Source organism: Magallana gigas, chromosome 6, assembly GCF_963853765.1.
Source record: "Magallana gigas chromosome 6, xbMagGiga1.1, whole genome shotgun sequence".
Lineage (NCBI taxonomy): Eukaryota > Metazoa > Mollusca > Bivalvia > Ostreida > Ostreidae > Magallana > Magallana gigas.
Genome location: NC_088858.1, coordinates 53,594,231 through 53,619,009, shown reverse-complemented (window position 1 = coordinate 53,619,009; position 24,779 = coordinate 53,594,231). Strand labels below are relative to the sequence as shown.

The following is a 24,779-nucleotide window of genomic DNA, read 5'->3' as shown; positions in this document are numbered from 1 at the left end:
ATGAATTCATGCTATTTTACATCATAATTTTTTACCATCGCATAAACTGTTAAAGATTAACAAAACTTTTTTTGAAAGATCGCCTAGAATAAATATACAAAATCAAAAGAGATTGAAATAAGATATTTTTTTAAAGTAAGAATTTAAGGTAATTAATCGGTTTTGAACATACAGTACGCCTGCGTCGTCGCTAGCCACGGGTTTGATGTCCAGTGTGAATAGAATGAACATGCGGACAGCCCCTTTTGAAATAATGTCCGGATCCGTACAGGGATATAGAGTTTTACAAATATATTATGAAAATTATCTCCAGCACTGTTAAAAAACCCGATATAAGTCCATTTTTAAAAAGTTATCGTTGAATTTCATATACATGTACAAAATAAAAGTAATTTAATTTGTTATAACAAATAAGTTGAATTCGTAATATAACGGATTAATTATCATAATTTTAAATTTTGTTTTGTTAAATCAGGGACGTATATATACATCCCTGCCAGACAAATTAAACAATTTCTTAAATGAAATCAGGAACCTATATATATACCGGTGTGTATGTCCCTGATGAAACATTTATTTAGTAAGAAATATATATTTATTTAAGGAATGAATTCAATATTTATTTGTTTTATACAATATAAAATGAGGTTTGGGGCAGTTTACGCTTTATAAACCGCGAAACGGTTTATAAAAAGGCGTTAACTGTTTTAAACCATTTTATATCGTATAGAACTAATAAATATTGAGTTCATTGCTTATAATTTAATTTTTTTACTCTTCCTTGAAGATAAAAACGGTCATTTGACTTTTAAAGTGAGGTAAAATTGTACAAAATTCAAACGTAACGTCAGGCGTATTGATACGTTTTTGACGCTAGTCTTTCTATGACGTTATTCTTGATCTCAATTGAATTGTAGTCCATTTTTTATCAAATCCTTTCCAATTGCGTCACGTTCAATCGAGACAGCAACCGCAGTAGAATATCGTAATAACCTATTCCCTCCTTATTTCCTCTTCGATTTTTTTTTACATATCATAAAACAGTGGACCAACTCCATGTGAATTCATTTTTCTTTATTTACACTTAAGAGAAAATATTTGCTGCGAGAAAAAGTGGGGGTAACCCCCCCCCCCCCACCCCATTCTACGTGCCTGATCAATACTCAAAATACTCATTGGTATAAATAATCACAAGCAGAAAGTCATCGAACTTTCTAATCATGCCACTTGAAATATTTTAACGGCACACTTTTCTACATCCAGAAAAATGTTTCCAAGTTTTTAGTCATATTCAAATTCATGTTAAACTCTCTCTCTCTCTCTCTCTCTCTCTCTCTCTCTCTCTCTCTCTCTCTCTCTCTCTCTCTCATACAATCTAGCGGGTATTAACCTTACAGAGCAATTTTTTTGCATGATGGTGGCGAAAGTTCCAACATGTCCTTCCTACGTGTCTAACAACATTGCATATACGAAATTGGTAGCGACCAATCACCGAGTTGTTTCCATAAGATGAACGAACCTGTGTCTTCCTAAACTGCTATTATATTTAGCATTGAAATGAAAACTAGAGCAAAGCTCGTTGCAAAGCAACGAGTGGGTCTTCCGTTAATGTCGAGAGTAAATTTAAGCTAGATGTTCCTGTAAGAAACAGAGTTCTTAAACCAATAACAAGGGTAACTTAAGGAAGGAATCTTTTCTGGTTTTTGACTTGTCAAATGTAAAATTGATTAATTGTTCAGTAAATCAAGATGAAGGGAAATTAAAATAGTATATTTTTCTTTCTTTTTTACTATCATACATGTACATCTTGGCATGGAAAAAGTAATCAATGTTTAGAATCTAACAAGGACTATATTTTTGGCGTAATATTGGCGTAGGAAAATATCACATGTTCCGCAATTTAGAATTGCTGCAGATTAATGAGTCTGTTTTAGCATTATAAAAGCAATAACATTAATGTTGGATTTTTTTTTACTAATGTGGACTAATGCTATGATACCTGGGTTTCAGAATATATTTTTAAAATATGATTTGCCTATTAAATTACATTTTTACAAGCTTTTTAAAGCGCCCATTCTATACACTGATTTTTGTGAAAGAATCACTAAAATCAGTTTTCTCTCTTATTAAATCGTCAATATATAAGCTTTTCTGTCAATTTATATCTTTATATAAAGTCTTCATCATACATAAAAATCAGAAATATTTCATTATTGGAAGCATAAAAAAATAATCAACATTTCTTCAAAATTTAAAGGTATATATGGCGTATTTTTTTCATGCTAAGAAATATTTGATTGATTGATTTATTTAAATATGTTATTATAAATATAAAGATATATCTTTACAATAAATTACGCAGTTTATATCAATCGGGTTAAAAAGATATAGAAATTCATAAATAATTTTTATAATTATTTTCGCGTCCACAATAAATACAGCATTTGAATAAACCCCGCCTTAAATCGGTCACGTGATACCATGCTCAGTCTATCACAACAACAATGGCGACGACGAGAAAGATAGGTATACCCGTAATACCGTTAAGTTTGACAGACTTGGCCAAGAAAGAAAAAAAAGAGATAGACTGACAAGGATAGGAGCAAAGTGATGATTGTCATCGGAGACCATGTAGATTGATGGAATAGGAATTAAAGCCGAATTAAACTTAAGTTTAATAAGTTTTTATCATGAAGTTGTAGGGGTTTTGCTAGTCAGGTTCGTACGTGCTCCATGTGTTCCATGTCTTTACTTTATAAGTTATGAGCCAAAAGTGTATTTCCGTTTAGAGAAATTTTTGAATAAAGAATTAATAAACACTCTCAGTGCATGCATTCCTCAGGAGAGGGGGTATTCACTCATTTTACCGTGTCGTTGATGCTAAAATAGTGTTTCATTATACAAAATTAGCAATTTATATCGTTCTACATTAATGAATAAGGGAATACTAATGCTTCGGGTATCATCTGATATAAGAATTATCTAATTTAAGACATGAAAAACGTGATCCTAATTTGTAAACAAACTGTTCTTCCATCGTGTTTTCAACACTAGGTTTTCCCGCACTCATGCGCTGTGGCGTTACAAATGGCCGATAACATTAATATTCATCAGACGTGTAGCAAAGTTTAGAGACAAATAACTAATAAAAGAACATTTTTACGGGGTTAGAGTTTGTGAAACGTCTAATTATAAGAAGCATAATGTTTATTTTCACTAAAATTCATGTCAAAAATTTTACTCCAAATACGCCACATATACTTTAAGAAAATTAGAGGAAATGCGGGCTAAGCAATATAAATTTTGGCATAAATATTTATTCCAATTTAGTAGTATTAGCTGATAGACATTTTGATATTCAATCATTTCATTGAAGAATAGAATCTTCAAATATTAAACAAATGTCTACACAACTACAAAGAGCTACACTTATTTTTATCATCCTTTACGTTGAGGAAAAAGGTAGTGACCTTGACTGACCTTATGCGAAAACAAAAAGGTCAAATTTGATTAAACTGATAGAATCATTTGGTAATAAGATCCGTTTGACTGTGTCAAATTTCATGAATTTCTTATTATAAGAAGTATGTTTGATAACGAGAATACTTAAACAAATCAAAGTACTGAAGTACTGAAAGCCGGGCTCTTTTGGTGTGTCTTTATGCATATTGTGTGGTAAAGACTGAAATCTCTCTCTCTCTCTCTCTCTCTCATGCTTTTAATGTCGGCAGAGCGTCAGAGAGCGACCAAATTTTGTAAGCGGCTTTAAACAAATATATGTCTGTCTAGTAGAAAAAAGTTCAACAGTTGCTGCCTTGAATTTTGCAACATGCGTTATATATTCAATTCCCATTTCTTCAACGCGCAGCAAAGTAGTTCATGGAAATTCATGCGCATTGTATGTGTCCAAAATGCATAGTCTTGTTTTTAAAACAAGTTATTAATAAGAAAACTAAAAAGATAGACAATTCTCTCGAAATTAAAATGAAAGAGACAAACTGCCCTCAAAACGTGGCTCTTCGTGTAACTATTTGGTATAGCGGAAGCTTTTACTTTGACGCTGTTTGGTTTTTTGTTCACTTTTGAAGTTGTGCTATTTAAAGTAACATTTGCGATTTGCCTGCCGACAGCCAGGACTCTGCCTTCAGCAGAGCCCGGCTAAAAATTAAAAAAAATCGAATAATATAGTGGCTGCTAGCTTCAGCCTTGAAAATCAATATAGCTATATTGACAGAGGTATCATTGTTTCAGGAGTGGCCACCTGTCGGTCGCATTCTAAAATATACATACACAGGAACAGTTCGAGTGTTCTCAAGTTTAAACAATTATAGATAGGGAGAAAATACATGGAATTTACAGATACGGAAAAAGAGAGATTATGCAATGAATGCTGTTTCAACCCCTTCAGACTGTTCTACTACTGCGGTGTTTAAAGCTGACGACTGCATTCCGGTAAGGGTGAGAGATGTTTTATATTAATTAAATGAAAGTAATACTATGCAAGTAACGACATGAATGTTTTGATTAAAAAGAGCAGTTCTTTTCTGTTTCCGTTCCGATTTATGACATTATCAACGGAAACATTACAAACAGGGAAGTACTTACTATATTGATTTATTGCTGAATCAATGAACAACAGGAAAATGATAAGTCAATTGTCGTTAACGAAGGTCGGGGAAAGACTCGAATTGTCATGAAACTGTGGGGTTTAATGAGCTCGCTTCTTTCTGTTTAGGGTAATATTATTTTTTATACAGGACATTACGTATGTTCAGTTGATAAATTTATTCTCAAATATTCCAGAAAGATTGAAAGACATGGCCACGAACACAGCACAAGATTTCGATCGATGCACCACGAACATAGCACAAGATTTCGATCGGTGCACTACGAACACAGCACAAGATGTCGTTCGGTGCAGCATATGTACGGAAGTCGTCGCCTTTCTATGCGGGAGTTGTAATATTAACCTCTGCGGGCAGTGTGTACAGACACATCTAGACAGAAACAAATCTTTGAAGCATGAAATTCTTTCATACACATCAGAGTCTGTCCAACCGAAACCACCAGGTACCGGAATGCCAGGACCATCCTGGAGAATCTCGAAACCTTTACTGTCAGGACTGTAACGTCCCGATCTGTTCGCTGTGCCTGACTGCAAATCACAAACGACATGGAGCAGTGGAATTGTCGGAGATTTTGGGAAAAACCCGGAGCAATGTCACAGAAGATTTGAAAGAATTGCATCGTTTTGAAAGAGAGTATTCAATGATTGTCGAAGATCGGGATATAAAAATCAAGAAATACACAGAGCAAAGCAATCAAGAAAAGAGTTCTCTCAAAACCATAGGACAAATCTGGCACGACATCATTGATAAAGCAATAGAAACAATTGAACACAAACTGGCTGATATGGTCAATGAAGATCTTCAGATTTTACGAGTCGAAAAAGACAAAGTGCAGAATTTATATCAAATAATAAAAGGTTGTATTGAGCAAAACAAACATATCTTGAAAGAAGAAAAATCCTTGAAGATGCTTGAGTACAAATCAATCGTAGAAGAATTACGGCTTGTACCATCTATGAGAGACGTAAGACCACCCAAACTGACTTTGCCAGACGTGAAAAAAGAAGAATTCATTGAAAAGATTGTGTCTCTTCAGCCATCTGTACACTCAACACTTCCAGGTTTTACCATAAGTAAAACGGGCGATGTTACCATGGTTTCAACACAAATGATGATGGAAGAGCCAGTTGTTCTTGATGTTCTCCCAACAAAGTGTAAAAAAATTAAAGGAATCTGCTGCGAGTCCACGGAAAAGGTTTGGATTTATGGAGATGACGAAAAGATTAAACAACTAGACAGATCGGGTTTTACTTTGAAATGCTTCAGTGCCGCAACTGGAAACAGTCAGAAAGATATAGCGATGAATAATGATGGCAATATAGCATTCTCTCACAAGGAAGAAACATGCATTTATTTAGTAAACAAGACCAAGATCGAGAAGTTTGTCGATATGTCCGACTGGATACCGTATGGCCTCTGCTTCAATTCAGACGGAGAGTTGTTGGTGTGCATGCGACGTAATGATTATACAGAAAGCAAAGTGGGTTTATTCACCAAGGAAAAATTAAACAAAGAATTCCAATTTGATGAAACTGGGAAACCATTATTTTCTGTCAGCCGAAACAATATGTATATTTGTGAAAACGGAAATGGTGACATCTGTGTTTCTGACTGGAACGCATGCGCTGTGATTTCGATGAAAAAATCCGGAGAATTTCGCTTCCGTTATACCGGATGCCTATCGCGCAGCTTCAAAGAGTTCTATCCCCACGGGATCGCAACGGACAGTTCCTGTCGTATTCTGGTCGTAGATCGAGATAATAATTGCGTTCATGTAACCGACAGAAACGGAAAGTTCTTACGGTACATCACGTGTGGTTTGCAGGATCCGTTTGTTTTGAGCTTGGATGAAGAAGAAAATCTTTGGGTCGGAGAATGTGACAATGACTGCATCAAAATCATCAAGTATCTTAAGTGACTTGATAATAAAAGATTATGTCTTCTTTTTTTTTAACAAAACTATATATGGCCACACCAATAAAATTTCCTGTTCGTCGGACATTCAGTGTAAAAGGGTACGAGCGGGCGAGTGATTAAAAAATTATTTTTTTGTAGCCAGAAGTTTAAGGCGGAATGTAAATAAATTTAATTTCATCGGACAGTTATATTTCTACTATTTGTTTAAGATTTATAAATTTAAATTATTCAAAATGCCAAAAAATAGAGCGGAAATAAAACAGAAAACAGCACAATTTCCTGGATGCAGGAAATTAATAATTATGTATAATATTACTTGTATAATTTTATTCCAGTACGAGCGCGCGGGGTTCTACAAACAAGAAATAACATTGTTATTGTTGTGGCATATATATATATATATATATATATATATATATATATATATATAAAGGAACCCATTTTCCTGAAACAATTGAAATGCTTAATATAATTTTGTATATCTAACTATTATGGTTTTGCTAGATTGCTTGATGAATTACATATTTTTCATGTTTACGTTTCCTAAATTGAAGAAAACTATTTTTCACCATATCTTTGTAACTGTACAAGTATATTTGGGAATTAGATTTGTTGTTTGCAGTAAAAGGTCAGCGCTGTTGAATGTTTAGCTGTGAATTGTGGCTTCCAAAGTTTTTATTGTTGTATCATACCATTATGCTCATATACATTCTAAATAAATAACGTTTTACCTGTGTATAGTAATTATTCAATAAATTTTATAACATTTCGAAAAAATACTTCGACTTTTCTAAAACATTAGATGATTAGCTTAAAAAAGACCTGTGGTGATTTCAGGTTAATCAGCTTAGTTGTAGAAATCATATGAAGTCCTGAGCCAGGATACAATCACATGACCAGTTTTCTTTACTGTAAAGTTGCCCACCAGTTTACTTGCCTGAAATCTATTCACCATGTCTGATAGAACCATTTTAACAAGACCTTTGGCTTTCGATAGGTAGTAACTACCTTTTTCTTGCGTCGAAACAAGTTAATAATGAAGCTGGTTTCAAGTGAAATAACACGTTGTAAAAATAGTCAAAACACCAAATTTTATTTTTAAATAAACATTTGTGGGAAGACAGAAACATAAGCAGATTGAGTAGTCTTAGCTAGAAAGCCAGACAAATATTGTTTTTTTTCTCCAAAGAACCAAGGCTGGGTGGCCAGCAAAACGCGCAGTATTCAATTTGTCTGCACGGCCTGGTGTAGGACCGGCGACATAAAAAAATAATCATTCAACGCTATCAGCCTGTAATCAGATATTTATACCCTGAAAAGAAATTCCAAAGCTCATTCTCCTATATTTTATATAATTTTGCATCTCGATTAAGAAAGGTTAATCTGATTCCAGTGTCTCGGCGGGACAACAGCAGGGTAAATGCCATACATGTTTATATCGCTATTAACAATAAAATTACCAAAAAAAATTATAAATCAAGTTTAATTAAATATTAATTGATTTGAACATATATTATCGTACAAAATTTCAACTGGGATCGTACACAAGTTAAAAAACTTAGACCACCCTCTCCCAATAAAAGTATATAATACAATACAGATTATGTATACACATGTGCGGTCAACAGATCATATGGCAGTTATAAATACATTTTAAATGATGTACAAACATCAACTAAATCTTTTTGTGTCTTTAATATAACGATGAAGTAAAGAAGATAAATGTTTCCTTTCACTGACACTAATTGCGCTGTGGCCCCAAAGTAGGTTATGTGTATTAACAATATTAAATACTGTTGAACCATTAGAATTCGTGGTGGCTCAATTTTCGTGGTATTCGTGGGTAGCTCTCGCCCACGAATTTAAATCCTCGGCGAAAAGTAATTATAAAAGGTTTGGTTTACCTACTGAAACTAAAAACTGACTCATCCACGAAATTAGATCCCCACAAACAAGCAAAAAAACCCACAATCCACGTTTGTCCGTGCGTCTGTAAACTTTTTACATTTTGGACTTCTTCTCTAAACCCTCTTGACCTATTTCAACCAAATTTGACACATAACTCCTTCTGGTAAGGCAAATATAAATTGCAGAAATAAAAGATCGATCTTCATTCAAAGCGGAAAAAACCTCGAAAATGTACAAAAAGGGGGGTGCATTTTAAAAAATCTTCTTCTTCAGAACTGCTGTGTCAATTTCAACGTAATTTAGCATAAATATTCCTTATGGAAAGGGAAATATAAATTGCAAAAGTATGGGCTTATTCTTCTTCAATTCTTAGTTATTATGAAAATAATAATGAAGGAAATGCCTGTTTAGATCAGATTTTAACTTGGGGTTCGGTATTCCATTCTTCTAAAAGGGGACGATGTAAAAGTAGGTTCTTTGTTTAAAGCAGCCATGTTGAATGATAAATTGCGTGCAAAGAGTATCTTTGAAACATGCAAGATACATTAGAGCCGATTTTGTGAAGTAAATTGAGGTTTAATAGTTCAATGCGTTGACAGTTTTCATATTTAACGGTTGTATTATTTTAGCTTGTTTTGATTTTCGTTCATTTTCATATCATTTATGTTTTGTAATTTGGGGAACTATCGCCTGTATTTTGTAGTGTTTACGTATCAAATCAAACATAGACTTCGGTAAATCAGACAGTTGACTGTTTGCCTGCGCAAATAAGCAAAATCTGATATATAAACAAAGTACTAAATACAATTCATTCTATTGGTAATTCGGTATGATCTTTTGCCTAATGGTTGATTAGTGCAACGTGTTTTGTTGAGATGCTCAGCTTTTTCTCGAGTTTAATCAGTTTAAACAGAGTTTAATATCGCTGACGGAAATATGTAATAGCTAGGTATATAAATGATTCATTTTGAAAAATAAATCGTGCTCTATGTTTTAGTGCATGTCTCTTCTGTTTAATTGTTTACAATTTCTATTTACTAACCGTATTTGAGTGTTAAGCTTCAAATAATAAGCAAAAAACAGGGCTTTGTACACAGATATGAGGCCATTTTTTGTTTTCATTTTAGATGTTGAATAGGAAATACCAAGTTTAAAATCTAGCAAAATTTTTAGCTCTGTATTTTGCTTGATTGACGCTGAAATTTTGGTTGATCATACATTAGAAATGTCTCGCTAAACGTTTAATATTTGTACCAAAATTGATATGCTGTATACAGGGTTAGGGTTACTTTCTGGGTCCCCCTCTTAATACGATGATTCAGAATTATACGAAACCACATTAATTTCAATAGTTGTTCAGACACAATTAAATAAAAACGACACCATTAAGACAGCGTTCATAGTTTTCATAGTTCTGACACATTTTGTTACGGGGATAAAGGCATTATCGCTATTCCTTAGAAAATATTACAGCGTAAAATTATCCTGGTTTGTAGCCATTTGTTGTTATTAAATAAAGATGAAAATAATGGATGGGTCTTAGTAAAAACAGTGATATGCCTGTCAATACATTGTCTATAATACATCTTTTACATGTCACGTGACAACATTTTTCATTTCAGTGTATTCATCAATCAAGTGAGTAAGGTTGAAAAGTCACGGGAGTTTACGCCAGGTAAACAACAGTCGCTTATGATAGGGAAGACAAATTAAATTTTTGGAATGTTTTTAATTTGTGAAATTGAGCGCATACCCCTACAAAAATTTAGCTTCATATCTTGCATAGGATTCTCATATTTTTGGTAAAAATGGTATTACATAAAGGTACAGTGTCAAAGATCAAGTGTATGCAAAAATAAGTGTAAAATTCGAATACTTTACAATATTTATTTTTTGTTATTCTATCGAGGGGCCATATGGTACAATATCCTTTGAACGACCATATAAAGTCATTGTTGCTCAGGTGAGCAATGTGGCCCCATGGGCCTCTTGTTTTTTATTTCCTATGACAAACAATGAAAGGTATACATACGTTTTGATTATTGAATATTTTGTACTGAAAACGTAATTGCAAAACCCGGAATACTAGATAATCGCGAAAATTACAACATGATTCTCTTCTAGCTACAATACAAATAGAAAACGTCAGGTTTCAAGCCAAAAATTGGTTAATACATAATAAACTTAAAAAAACGAAGAAAACGTATAAATATCGATACTATCTTTCAATATATTTTATAACTTCTTAATCATCCCAGGGACCTGATCCCACTTCTATCTTTTTAAAGGTCCCTGTTTGCTCTGCTTTGAAACTTTATCTCGCAATGTGAACTTTTGAGATGGTTGACAGTTTTAATTGTCATATCTTATGCAAGAGTTTTTTTTTTCAATAATTTATAAAATAAATAACTGTCTAGCAATGTCTTGCAGCATGTTTGTACCCAAACAGCATTAGAAGTATTTAACTTCCCGATGTTTTGGACGACTACTCGAATCCTGTTTGAAAACGACGCATCTCAACACAACAGGAAATTCTTTATAGCATTATTATATAATTGCATGCAAATTGAGTAACGCGCGTTAGTGCGTTATGAAAATTTGTATGCACACATCGCTGCAGTTATGAGACTGTATACTTAAAAAATTATGATTTAATGCTTAAATTTACATTTTTATCTTCTTGCCGTGTCTGCAAATGTGATTCATACCATAAAATTCCTATTTTATCATAACGGTAAGTTTATATTAATGGAAGAGCCACTGTAACAGCCACAAGCGTGAACGTCATAATAAAACTCGTCATTTTAACCTTTGAGTACCCTGTGTGTATTATGTGTTATAACTGCCGTGGTTTTCAACACACGGAATATAAGGGAATAAGTCTCAATTTAACCTATTGATGTTCACGATATGCTATCAGGAAATCATGTTTATGAAAAAGATTTGATACGTCATTTTTTCGTAGAAATATAGCTTAAATGATCGGAAATATTACCGCATTGTTTTTTGCTAAACACGGACGAAATGACAGTTTTTCGACAGCGCTGACCAAATAACAAATTCTCCTCAGTGGGGTTGAACAGATTTTGATGGAAGCCAAATATCCTGAGTAAGTTAGATATAAATATATGTATTTTATGACTTTGATATAAAAATATGAATTGATTTAAATATACTTGGGATTATTATTAAAGTATTTAATTTTATGTAATTATGTTATTTGGTTATTCATACAAGAGGAAAAAGAACATCCTTTCTAATGGAAATTAGTTTGCTTTTCTGATATTTTTCACGATGTAATGAAATCTTAAATTGTCTGTTAACAATATGGCATTTGAACAGAAAAGACTGATGAGATAATATATTTTTCAAATAATGTGAATCTATATTAATTTCTCATTTTGACTCGAAAAGTTTGCCAATTCTAATAGACTGTGATTTAGTCAATGAAGAAAAAAGATCATCTGAAATATATTTGTATTTTCCCAAACCTTCATAAACGATTAACATTCTGCTGCTTTTAAAGCATTTTTTAAAATTTTAAAGTACAATGTAATTAACATTTATATTACTTCAAAGTCTTTTTTAATTTGTCACCGGAAAATACGGATTTTGGAAAGAATATAAATCATTGCTTTACCCACAATATCTTTTATGATAGTATTCTAGTCTGGATAAGAAAACAAACACCGTACTATGGTTTCATTAACATACGTTGACATCAACTTTTGTGATGCGTTGACATCAACTTTTGTTTTAAAAAAATCAGAGTTCTAACAATTTATTCTCTTTTCAACACAATATGTAATTAAAAAATTCAATTAAGTTAACATCAAATATTGTGTATCAAATCAACAACGTAATCAACGAAACTCGATATTAAAAGAACATGTATGAAACCACAATCTTTAGGGACACCTTGGCGCCCTCTTAACACTAATCATTTATTTCAAAAATTGTTTTTATAATCTTAGTGTTTTCGTTAATCTTTTCAAAATGACGTTAAGACTTACAATCAAATTTGCTGAGAATATATTATATTGTGTAGCATATTTTGCAAAATACATCCATTTAATACAAATTTATTGAATGAAATTTCAAGGTAGTCTATAAAGCCATGAATACCGCTCAAGATGTTGTTCGCTGCAGTCAGTGTACAGAAGCTGTAACACATCATTGCAAGATTTGTCAAAAAAATCTCTGTCTACAATGCAAAGATGAACACATCGATAAAAGCAAATCAACACCTCACGAAATTATCCCGTTCACGTCAAAGCATCACGAGTGGCAGAAATGTGTGGATCACCCTACAGAACTAAAGACTTTTTACTGTCAAGACTGTAAAGTGCCAATCTGTCAGTTGTGTCCGACTCGAAATCACAAACGACATGGTATAGAGGTTTTGAAGGACATTTGTGAAACTTCGCGGATGACCATCACAGGTGATTTGAAGGAGTTAAAAATCTTCGAGGTCGAATATTCAAAGATCATAAAAGGTCTGGAGGAGAAGGCCACTATATACACTGAGCATACCAATAACGAAAATAGTTCACTCATGAAACTAGGAGAAGAATTGCACAAAATCGTCGATAGGGAAATAGAAAGAATCCAAAAGCAGCTGGCCAACATGGTTAAAGAAGACCTGCAGATTTTGCAAGACAACAAAGACGAAATGCAAGGTTCGTATAAAAAAGTAAAATATTGTATTGAAAGAAATAATAGGCTCCTAGAAGAGGACAACCCTATTGAGATGCTTGAGTACAAGTCGAGCGTAGATGAATTGCGACTTGTTCCATCAATGAAAGATGTAAGCCCACCAAAACTTATAATGCCAAACATTAAGGAAGAAAAAATCATTGAACAAGTTGTTTCTCTTAAACCGTCTGTTCATTCCATTCTTCCTGGATTTACGATATCCAAAACAGGCGATATTTCTATGGTATCCACAAGAGTGTTAATGACGGAACCAAGACTTATTAAAGCTATTTTCACCCATGGTAAAAAATTGAAAGGGATCTGCTGCGAGTCGGACGACAAGGTTTGGGTCTATGGAGATGACGAAGAAATAAAACAGCTAGACAAATCAGGTTCTATATTGAATGTCTTCAATGCCGTTTCTAAAGGCATCCAGAAAGATATAGCGATAAATAAAGATGGTCATATAGCATTTGCCCACGAAGAAGATGAATGTATTTATCTCGTAAACAAAAAAGGGATTGAGAAGTTTGTTGACATGGCTGGGTGGATTCCATATGGCCTCTGCTTCAATTTAGAAGGAGATTTGATGGTATGCATGAGAACAAACAATCAAGAGGAAAGCAAAGTAGGAGTGTTTGCCAACGGGAGTCTAAAACAGGAAATTCAATTCGACAACACAGGAAAACCTTTATTTTTACCGGGTCGAAACAACATGTACATTTGCGAGAACGGAAATGGTGACATCTGTGTTTCTGACTGGAATGCTCGGGCAGTGATAGTATTGGAAAAATCTGGAGAATTTCGCTTTCGTTACACTGGATCTGATTCGCCAATTATCAAAAATTTCTATCCCCATGGGATCGCAACGGACAGTTGTTGTCGTATCCTGGTCGCAGACCGCGATAATAACTGCGTTCGGGTAATTGATCGAAACGGAACATTCTTACGATACATTAAATGCGGTTTGAAGGATCCGTATGCTTTGTGCTTGGATTCAGAAGAAAATCTTTGGGTCGGAGAATGCGACACCAACTGCATCAAAATCATCAAGTATCTTGAGTGATTAATAATACAAACATATCTCAATGAAGCAGTTCTGCGCAATGGTTTTTTCTAAATTGTTGTTAAAAATTAAGTCTATTTGGGTTTTTTTAACTTATAAGTATCTTATGATTAAAAATAGGCGAAACATAAACATGTTCATAGTAAGAAAAAACCCATAACGATGCCTGTAAGGGAAGACACAGTTTAAAAGGGTTAAAAAATAAGAAGGTATTAAACGGCTATTTGATGGAGAAGTTTTGAAATTCAATTGTACATACACATTATTGCGCTCTCGAGCGCTAGCAACTACGTTAGTCTTCTTCATTGGAATACGCATGCTCGACTCCATAGTAAAAGATTCTGGGACTACTGTACTACTGTAGATAAACTGTACCATTTTAATTTCGTTTTTTTATCTTCACAAGAAGTTTTGTGTTCTATTGTAAATGTCAAAAAGTAACAGTAGCTTAGGTCTTATAAAGCAAAGTTATTTTAAATATTATGATGAATAGCTAGCTTTATTCCTTCAAGCTCGGAAAACAACCTCGGATAATGTTTTCCGAGCTTGCCGGAAAGGCCCGAGACAATACGATTGCTACAAAACAGTACGAATTGTTCTTTAAAATTTTAAATACATAATGATTAAGGCACAGTCAATGAGCTATGCCATTGCCAATGTGAAGCCCACACTAGATTCACAATTCTAAATTGAGACCCCACTCCAGCACAATTTCAGTACACCACTGTGCCTTCCTATTGTTAATTAATCGATGCAGAAATTTAAACCAATGTTTTTAAAACCTGCTTCTGTGATTTATGATGGTTACAGCGCTAGCTCACCAGTCTTTTTAAAAGATATGCTTGTCAATCAATAATTTCAATAGTAAAACATTGAAAAAGTTATCATTCTTTTTCTTGATATTGAAACCTGCTACATGTACATCGAAATATCTGAAACATTCTGCATCAGAATAAATGATATAAACATGCTTCATAAGGAAATGTCAGCAGACAAACCTTTGATATTCAAGATAATGTACAGGAAGAAATCTTAATACTGGAAAACAAGCGTGTCGTTCTAATTCTATTCATGCAAAGGAGATCTGATTCTACTTTATACACACCTAACAATTTTTCCCTGTTTCAGTTACCTGTTTTCATTACGTCGTAATCAAATGTGAAGTATTATTTCGTATATAAACTCATTTTGTGCTTTTTTCAATATACTTGTACATGTTTATCTTGTAATTTTATCTTCTTCCTTGTTACCGTATGCTTAAATAACATGTAAACAATTTTATATGCTGTAACAATGTTCATTGAAAAAGCTGTATAAAAAGCAGACAAGCCCGCCTACTAGGCAGTGGGATATACGTACATCATATAATATTTATATGGATTTTTGTAATCCTTATACTTAAATAAATATTTTCCTTACTATTATTAAACTGAACATAAACAAGAGTTATTTATTCACTGTCTTGATACACCTGGTTTTTTTTTGATTTGCCATAAAACATATTTATTTTATAAAAGCTGGATGATCTTGACTATTTTTAGACTTAAAAAAACCAAACGCTTACGGGATATGAAGTTGGTTAGTCACGTATTCAAATACTCTTGGGCCTGAAGGAATTCTCAGAAGATATGATCACGTACCAACCACATTCGAATCTTTTTGGACGTTTTATAGGTATGTACGTGATCAAATCTTCAGAAAAGCCGTTTAAGCCCCACGGGATTTGATCAGGTGACCAACCATGTTCATGTTACGATGAATTTTTAACATCGCTGTTTGCTTCTTACGATTTTGTTTAAGAAAAGCAAATCGTCCAGAATTTTTAACTTTTTAAAGAGTGTTTTATGTTTACAACAATGACGCTGTCAAATCATAGCGCATGTAGTTATCATTATGACTTTGTTAAAATTTTAACAGAATTAAGACTTTTGCTATTCCATAGGCTCGAAAAAGAAACATATTTGCGAACGGAAATATGTTTAATGTGCACGGGAATTAAAGCACACTATCTATGCAAAATAAAATGCGAATACCTTGGAATTTTTACAAACAATTAACCATCTTTTCTGTTTTATTGATTATAGTTCTCTTTACTCCTTTTTAAAACCTTATAACTACAAAATTTAGTTTAATCATTTGGAAGTGCAACCCGAATGCCTCGATCGGAAAGCAACCAAACGTAACTTTCTCGGTCAGTATATATGCCCCAGTGGCAGATGATGAGCGATCGAAACTAATATGGCGACCAAATATTTTTATGAATTCATATCAGCTTTTAATACCAATAATTTACTTGGATTGTGTTGTTACATTGATCTACAAATAAAATACTTGTTCAAATTACATTCATTGTACATATTAAATGAATTCCCAACTTGATGGGATTAAAATACAAATATTATAAATAGCCAAAACCCTTAATAAATATAGCTCTAAATCCCGCTTAACAGTGCGGGAGTCCCGTTCCTAAAATAATCCTCCCCCTTTATATATTGCCTATAAACTTAAGTATAATAAATTGATTGATCAAATAAGATTATTTCATCAGCTCCCACTGCCAAATAATTAAGCATTTACCCAACGGGATATTTCGTCGGCCATTTCCCAAAGTATGGCTGCTGTCCAAAAGTTGACTTGACCGTTTGCTCTAAAATCAGCTGGCAGGCGGTTATAAAGCATTGGGCTCGGCCGTTATGACGTCATACCGCATGCTATACAAACCCGCCATTATGGGGAAAGCAGTAAACATGATGGGAGAACTGAAACACGTGAATAACGGCGTTTTGACGATATGTAATATGTTTTACGGTGCTACCGTTCTGGCGAGCGCAGCAAGAATTACACATACTGTACCTTGCATCATTGTCAACTTATAGTTTTAGGTATCAACGAACATCAAAGAATTTTTGAGAGAGTATTGCTCTACATTAAGTATGCCAAAGGTACTAATTTTAATGGTTATGATACATACAGCGCAACCCCCTACCCAGAGAGAGAGAGAGAGCCCTGTACCTGTTTGTAGGTGTGTAATTTCCCACTTTTAAATTTAATGGTCTGACTATATGCAATATCTACATAATTTTTTTACCTGTTTATTTTTATTTTATTCCTTTTTATATAGTTCAAAATGTCCTATTGTTTATTTCCTCCCTACTCATATACTTACCTGCCTACTGTACATGCATGCACAATTAGTTTAAAAATGGATCGATATGGCAGTAAAGTATGGCTCTTGCTAGTATATATATATAAAATCTCTATATTAAAAAAAGATATGTCAATGAGGCATGTGTCGGAGACTATACTGAAATAGCCAGTACAGAAGACTCATTACAGATGTTTGATCCACCTCTAAATTTATCGCGAGTGCAGTGTGACGTCATCAATGACTTTGTTCGTCTTTGTTTACGTTTCTCGACTCAATACGAAGGTATGGAAGCATGTAACAAATCTTCTGAGTCTCGCCAAAGCTAATGCGGTACTCAAAACGTGTCTTCAAACCTTAAGACACCGTAAATTACGAGTTAAAAGTCGGCCATTTTTGGCATAGCACCACGGGTGAAAACATTAGAGAGCATTATGGGACGTAGACAAAAAATTTTGTTTGATGAACTGTAGGTTTAGCTCGTTCTTTTTCCCGCGCACACTGGTTCTTAGAGCTCGCTTCGCTAGCCGGCGCTGCGCGCCGGCGAGCTGCGCTCGCTATTATCGAAAGGCAATAGAGGGAGTTGTGATTGAGGAACTTAATGCAACGAAAGGGTTTAAACGATGCATGGAACCATAAGACCAAATGTGTCGTCGAGGAAACTCGGGTAAATCACTCTCGTTAGTTATGACGATACCTCGATCGGTAATTATATCAATATATATCAATGTGATTTAATATCATAAAAACATTAATCATAATTTAATTATTTTCCCTTGTATGAATTGTGTGGGTTTTCACTTCTTAGTTTATTAACGCTTCTAGGGATATGAATGGTATGACAGATGTACGAATTTATATTAGTAACATTTATTTCATTAATTCTGAAAACGAGCTTCAAAAAAACAATTCAAAATAATATAGAATTTCAATACGCTTTGTATACACTGAAACTTGTACTAGCCCACAATGCCTTGCAACTCATTCACCTGATTGGTTTGTCAATAAAAGTAAACATATAGCTAATTTTGTATGCAACTTTATGCCGACGTTACAAAATTCAGTGGTCTCGACTTGTTAAAGCCATACACGCTACAATTTGCATCAATTTTAAATGACGGAAAAATACATGTGTTTGCTGACTTGTAAAATTTACCTTATGCTGTCCATGATAAAGCCCAACTCGATCACGTAATAAAAATATCATATCTTAAGGATGTTGGCACCTGAAATAATAGTAATGTCAATCATCCGAAAACCTCTTGGATATAAAGATGGGCACCTAAAATGTTCATTTAATTTATTTGTGACCCATGTCACATGGCATTTTTTGGAAATATAGGGCCCCAAACAAAAAAAAAATAGTTTTTCTGAATTTTTTGCTAACATTTGACATGGTAATTGATGATTTGAAGAAATCAAACAAATTTTTATAGTTTGAACTATTATTTAGTTATGATTTTAATACAATATAAAGTTGAACACCTGACTATAAAAGTAAAATCTAAGTCAAAGTTTAAAAATCCTTGCTTTACTGGTGGCTTAAAAGGCCAGTACATCATGAACACAACAACAGATGTTACAAAATTTTGAAGCAATCAAATTATAACGCAAATAAAACAAATATAGAAATGTCATCTTTCCAAAACTTTGCATACAAAAAGAAATACATTTAATGTCTCATCTAAAAGTAAAACAAGTTGGGGTCACATCTAAAAAATTGAGATATAGCATGAAATAAGCTAATTTTAGGCCAAAATTGGAGATATTTTTTTCTTAACTTCTATTATACATAAGCAAAATATGCCAAAATATATCAATATTAATCTCAAAATATTGCTTAAATATGTTTTTAGATCAAAACGAATATATCGTAATACACAAACTATCTAGAAGTTCGGTCTGCGCTGAAAATTGGGAAGATACAGTAACAGTACTCTTAAACTAGTGGTTTATGAGAATTGTTCATTACCTTCTTGAAAACCTTCCGCCACAAAATATAGTCCCTTTCGAAACTCTGTAAAAATGTATTTTTTTGAACAATTTTATTCAATAAAGTTTTTTTGGCTGTGTAAAATGTAGATATACTACTAGAATTAATATGCAGAATTTTCAGACTAGAGGTGACCCAAAATGGCTACCCAAAACCTAAGGAGCGAACCTCTTTAAATACTAAAAAATATTCATATTCCTGCCAGGAATGTAATGCCTCCTCATTAATATCAATAATGAAGGTTTAATTAGATGAGGGGTTCTGTGTTAATATCTTCCCCAAAGAACAATGTCTTCCATGTGATTTGGAGCGACAAATTCAACTTTTAAAGACGTGAAAAATGCTTTTTGCAGTGCAATTGATTATATTCTAGGAGGCTAAGTTGCGATTTCTTACAAAACTAAGTAAAAAACCCCAGAGAATTGCAAACCAAAATATTTTGATTGTAATCATTCACCAATTGCATGTAAAAACTGTTACGTGCCGCTTTGGTTTATTCATATCAGTTAGATTGAAAACAGACTTGTAAGGATAACTCCGATTTGCACTGAATTTTATAGACCAAGATTTTGAAAACCGTTTTCTACAAGAACTTCTTTGAATCAAGTCATTATAAATATTTTGTGTTTGATGACACATGGATTAACACTTAAAGACAAATCATGAATAGCTTCGAAATTATAAAAGTTCAAAATGGGGATTTATTAGAGGTTAATTTTCTCGTATTTTATAAGTATTTTTGTCAAAACACGCTGCACAGGGAAGTATTTGCATCTACAGAGCATGTTAAGATACTTAGAAAAGGCTGTTAAAACGGATGCTGTTTCATCAAGGAACAAAAATACAAAAGAACATACAGGGTAAGTTTTATTTTAAATATTTCAAACAGGAAAACATCAAATATGCTGTTTAAACGGTATTGTTTGGACTCTGTTAAGTGATGCTCTGCTTAGCATTTACAAATTTTTTGATAAGGTAAGTGCATTTTCACCATTAGATTTACAGTTATTAAATAATGATAAACTAGATTCGAAATATTCTCAATTTTACTTTAGGTTATCTGAATAATAAGGCCATGAATACAGCCCAGGATGTCGTTCGATGCGATCTTTGTACAGATGTTGTACAACATTATTGCAAAAGTTGTCACGTTAACCTTTGTGGAAACTGTAGGAACAAACACAATGACAAAAACACATTAACAAAGCATGAAATTGTCCCGTTCACTTCCCAGCATCTGAAACAGGAATATAAGGTACAGAAATGCGAGGATCATCCAAAACAAGAGAAGGATCTCTACTGCCAAGACTGTAACGTTCCAATCTGCTCACGGTGTCTAACCGGAAATCACAAAAGACACGGGGCAGTGGATTTGGAGGAAATATGTAAAATAACTCGAAACTCCGTCACAGAAGATTTAAAAGAGTTATATCACTTTGAGAGAGAGTATTCAAAAATTGTGAAAGATATGGAAAGGATGGTTATATCATACAAGGATCATTGCGATAAAGAAAATGGTTCTCTAAAGAAATTAGGACAAGTCTGGCACAAAATCATTGATAATGCAATAGAAAAAATCGAAAATCAACTGGCCGACATGATCAAACAAGACCTGCAGATTTTGCAAGACAACGTAGAGAAAATACAATCTTCATATCAGAGAGTGAAACAATGCATCGAGAGAAATGAATACATTCTTAAAGAAGAAAACTCCTTTCAGGTGCTCGATTACAAGTCAGACGTAGAGGAATTACGACTTGTTCCATCCAGGAAAGAAGTCAGCCCCCCAACACTGATATTCCCAGACACCAGGAAAGAGACAATCATTGAGCAAATTGTGTCTCTCAGGTCATCTTTTCAATCTTCTCTTCCAGATATTACAATAACCAAAACGGGCGATGTTTCAATGGTATCGACCCGTGTATTAGTTGAGAATCCAGCACTCATTTCAGTTATGTTCACATATAGCAAAAAATTGAAAGGAATCCGCTGCGAGTCTGATGACAAGGTTTGGATTTATGGAGATGATGAAAAGATTAGACAGCTAGACAAATCGGGTTCTACGTTACAATGCTTCAATGCTGTGTCTGGAAACAGTCAGAAGGATATAGCTTTGAGTAAAGATGGTCATATTGCATTTTCTCACAAAGTTAACGAGTGTATTTATCTTGTAAAGAAAAATGGATTTGAGAAGTATGTCGATATGGCTGGCTGGATTCCATATGGCCTTATGTTCAATTCAGACGGAGAGTTGATGGTCTGTATGCGACGTAATGATTATACAGAAAGTAAAGTGGGTTTTTTCACCAAAGGAAAATTAAACCAAGAATTCCAATTTGATGAAACTGGGAAACCATTATTTTCTATCAGCCGAAACAATATGTATATTTGTGAAAACGGAAATGGTGACATATGTGTTTCTGACTGGAACGCATGCGCTGTGATTTCAATGAAAAAGTCTGGAGAATTTCGCTTTCGCTATGCAGGAAATCGGTCTTGTAGCTTCAAAGAGTTCTATCCCCACGGAATCGCAACGGACAGTTACTGTCGTATCTTGGTCGTAGATCGAGATAATAACTGCGTTCATGTAACCGACAGAAACGGAAAGTTCTTACGATACATCACGTGTGGTTTGGAGGATCCGTTTGTTTTGAGCTTGGATGAAAACGAAAATCTTTGGGTCGGAGAATGTGACAACAACTGCATCAAAATCATCAAATATCTTGAGTGACTTGAAAAGAAGAAGTCTTTGTTTCTTTTTTGACAAAACAATTTTGATAAAGCAATACGATTACATATTTATATCCTATCTTGCTATGACTTTAAGGGTTTGTGCATCCTTGATACAAACAATGGCATGCGCTTGTAACACATTCTCTGTATCATCGCACTTTATCTCACTTTTCCAAAACATCTCGGATCATTTTCTTTTTTGTGGTGCATATCTGCAATCAAAAAAAGAACATCATGAAATTTATCACACCTTTCATAAAGATCATGGATCAGGCCTTGACATAAACATTTCACCCTGGAATCTTATTTATAAGTTACTGATAAACAAGTTGTTAAAACAGAAAATATCAACAATCTCGATTGAACTCACATTTCCGTAAATTCTATTGTCAATACAACGATCTTTTCAGCAAATACAATCTTCCACTGGGCTGCATGCTGACAGGCGTTTTTGACTGGCGTTTTTCATACTTATTGTCAGACCATAATTAATCACCTAATTGTCTACTGACTTTTCCGTTTTCATGATTACGACAAAGAACACACGGCGGGTGTGAGCGGTTAGGAAAGGATGCTCACTCCTCCATGACACCTGATTCTAATTCTATTTATTTTAGAAGTCCGTGTTTGCTCTGATCCTATTTAGTTTTTTCCTTTGGTCTTTTGATTTTCAACACTGTTCGCTATTACCACATGTCATTTTTATAATTAATTTAAAAAATCCGAAAGTGACGAATAGCAACCGATTTTTTTTAATATCAATAAATAAAATTTAATTAAAAAATTCCCTTACAGCATGTTATAAATTTTTAAAGGATGATTTCCCAATCCGTATGTCATTAGCCCTTTTCTATATAATGAATTATAGAAGTTTGATAATTTTCAAGTGAAAACTTTAAAAAAATGATGCTTGGGTCATTGTTCATTGCAATGTTTGATGCATTCATGATGATTTTGTAGACCTAGTTATCGTGAATTTCCTTATCGTTTATAAGACTGTCCTTCCAATGAATAAAATTGTTGGGCCTTAGTCGATAGCAGATATGTATAAGAAGATTGGTCAATACTCGTTTGAATATCAAGTGACATTGTTTATCGACATAATCTCACCAATTGAGGAAATACTTAACAACCGGAAATAGCCCCCGTTAAAAATACAATTTACAAAACAATTCGTGTGCAAAAATGAAGGTTCATTCCATAAATAAATTGGGTCAAATAAACTAGAAACAGTTGATAATTATAAGAATCTGGGAATAACATTTACTTACTCAGGAAACTTTGTGGAAAATGGAGAAAGGCTAGCTAAAGCAGGGGGGCGTGCTCTTGGGAAGATTATTTCCTCAATACATAATAATAAAGACTTTAGGTTTAACTCATACGAGAAATTATTCTACTTATGTGTCATTCCAGTTTTGCACTATGCATCCAGTGTCTGGGGGGTCCAAAAAAATTCAATCGATAGATAATATTCAAAATAGAGCAATTCTTTATTTTCTTGGAGTTCATCGTTTTGCGCCGACTTTGTCGGTTTATGGAGACACTGGACGGATACCTAGTCAATATAGACGTTGGATTAATGTAATTAGATATTGGAATAGAGTGTTGTCCTTTGACAATGAACGGATCACAAGAAATAAATTTGAAATTGATTACCACAGATGTAGGAATAATTGGTGTAGTGATTTAAAAGAAATTTTTCACTGTTTAGATTTAGATTACTACTTTGACAATAGAATGATCGTAGACACAAATATAGTTCAATCAAAAATACACTTTTTCTATTCAAATTTCTGGAACAGTGAGATTAGCAATATTCCAAATCTACGTACTTATGCACTTTTTAAAAAAGTTTTTGGTAGAGAAAATTATGTAGTTCTAGATATGCCTAAATATCTGCGATCAATTTTGGCTCAGTTTAGATGTGGGATTTTACCATTGAGAATTGAGATGGGTAGATACCACGGTGAACCCGTTGAAGAGCGAATTTGTACTTTTTGTTGTAAAAATAGTATAGAAATCGAAATTCACTTTTTATTACATTGTCCTTTATATAACGACTATAGAAGAATCCTTTTCGAAAAAAAAATGGGTTTTATCAATTACTAGATTTGTCAGATACAGAGGCAATAATTGTTCTTATTTCAAATTATCCTCGGCAGGTTGCCAAATACTTATATCATTCTTTTACACGTAGACAATCTTTATTGTTCCGAAAATAAACGTATACTGTATTATATAAACTATGCAAACTCAAGGTTATAAAGGAAGCATTATACTTATAAATGATTATTTTCAATCATATCTTTGTTTACCGCTTGATGCTGTGCTATTTTCTTTTCTTTTTTCATGTATTATGTGTTCAAAGTGGCATATAGGCCCGACGGGCTGGGTGTTTAATCTATGCTGACTATTGGTAATATAACACCTGGAAATGTATACACATGTCACTATAGATAAATAAATAAATAACTTACTTACTTACTTAATAGTCTCATCGAAATTTTTATCATGCCGGGTTCAGACAAGTACAATTATGAGAACTTAAACGAGGTCACACTAGATAAACATCAATTTGTAATAATGGAGGCCAACTTGACTTTTGCATCTTATAAAAAGTTACATATGAATGCATTCACAGCAAAGTATATTTTCTTTCCTTTCACAAATATTGATTTATTTTGAAAAAATGCA

At 33.5% G+C, this 24,779-nt stretch overlaps 3 protein-coding genes across 4 annotated transcripts; all 3 read left to right on the top strand.

Annotated features, from left to right (window-relative positions):
• Nucleotides 1-4,884: 4,884 nt before the first annotated feature.
• Nucleotides 4,885-6,576, top strand: LOC105335496 (tripartite motif-containing protein 2). The gene has a single exon (XM_066088106.1). The coding sequence runs from the start codon at nt 5,023-5,025 to the stop codon at nt 6,544-6,546; it is 1,524 nt and encodes a 507-aa protein (XP_065944178.1). The 5' UTR covers nt 4,885-5,022; the 3' UTR covers nt 6,547-6,576.
• A 4,333-nt stretch (nt 6,577-10,909) lies between these two features.
• Nucleotides 10,910-15,310, top strand: LOC117688767 (E3 ubiquitin-protein ligase TRIM71-like). The gene is made up of 2 exons (XM_034467120.2): nt 10,910-11,562; nt 12,556-15,310. The coding sequence occupies exon 2, from the start codon at nt 12,571-12,573 to the stop codon at nt 14,212-14,214; it is 1,644 nt and encodes a 547-aa protein (XP_034323011.2). The 5' UTR covers nt 10,910-11,562; nt 12,556-12,570; the 3' UTR covers nt 14,215-15,310.
• A 4,781-nt stretch (nt 15,311-20,091) lies between these two features.
• Nucleotides 20,092-24,569, top strand: LOC105336334 (tripartite motif-containing protein 2). 2 transcript variants are annotated; one of them, XM_011440594.4, is made up of 2 exons: nt 20,092-20,212; nt 20,408-24,569. In XM_011440594.4, the coding sequence occupies exons 1-2, from the start codon at nt 20,170-20,172 to the stop codon at nt 22,081-22,083; spliced, it is 1,719 nt and encodes a 572-aa protein (XP_011438896.3). In that variant the 5' UTR covers nt 20,092-20,169; the 3' UTR covers nt 22,084-24,569. The 2 variants fall into 2 exon arrangements, with proteins under 2 accessions (XP_011438896.3, XP_019926220.3); XM_020070661.3 differs by having other exon boundaries at nt 20,197-20,327.
• Nucleotides 24,570-24,779: the final 210 nt, after the last annotated feature.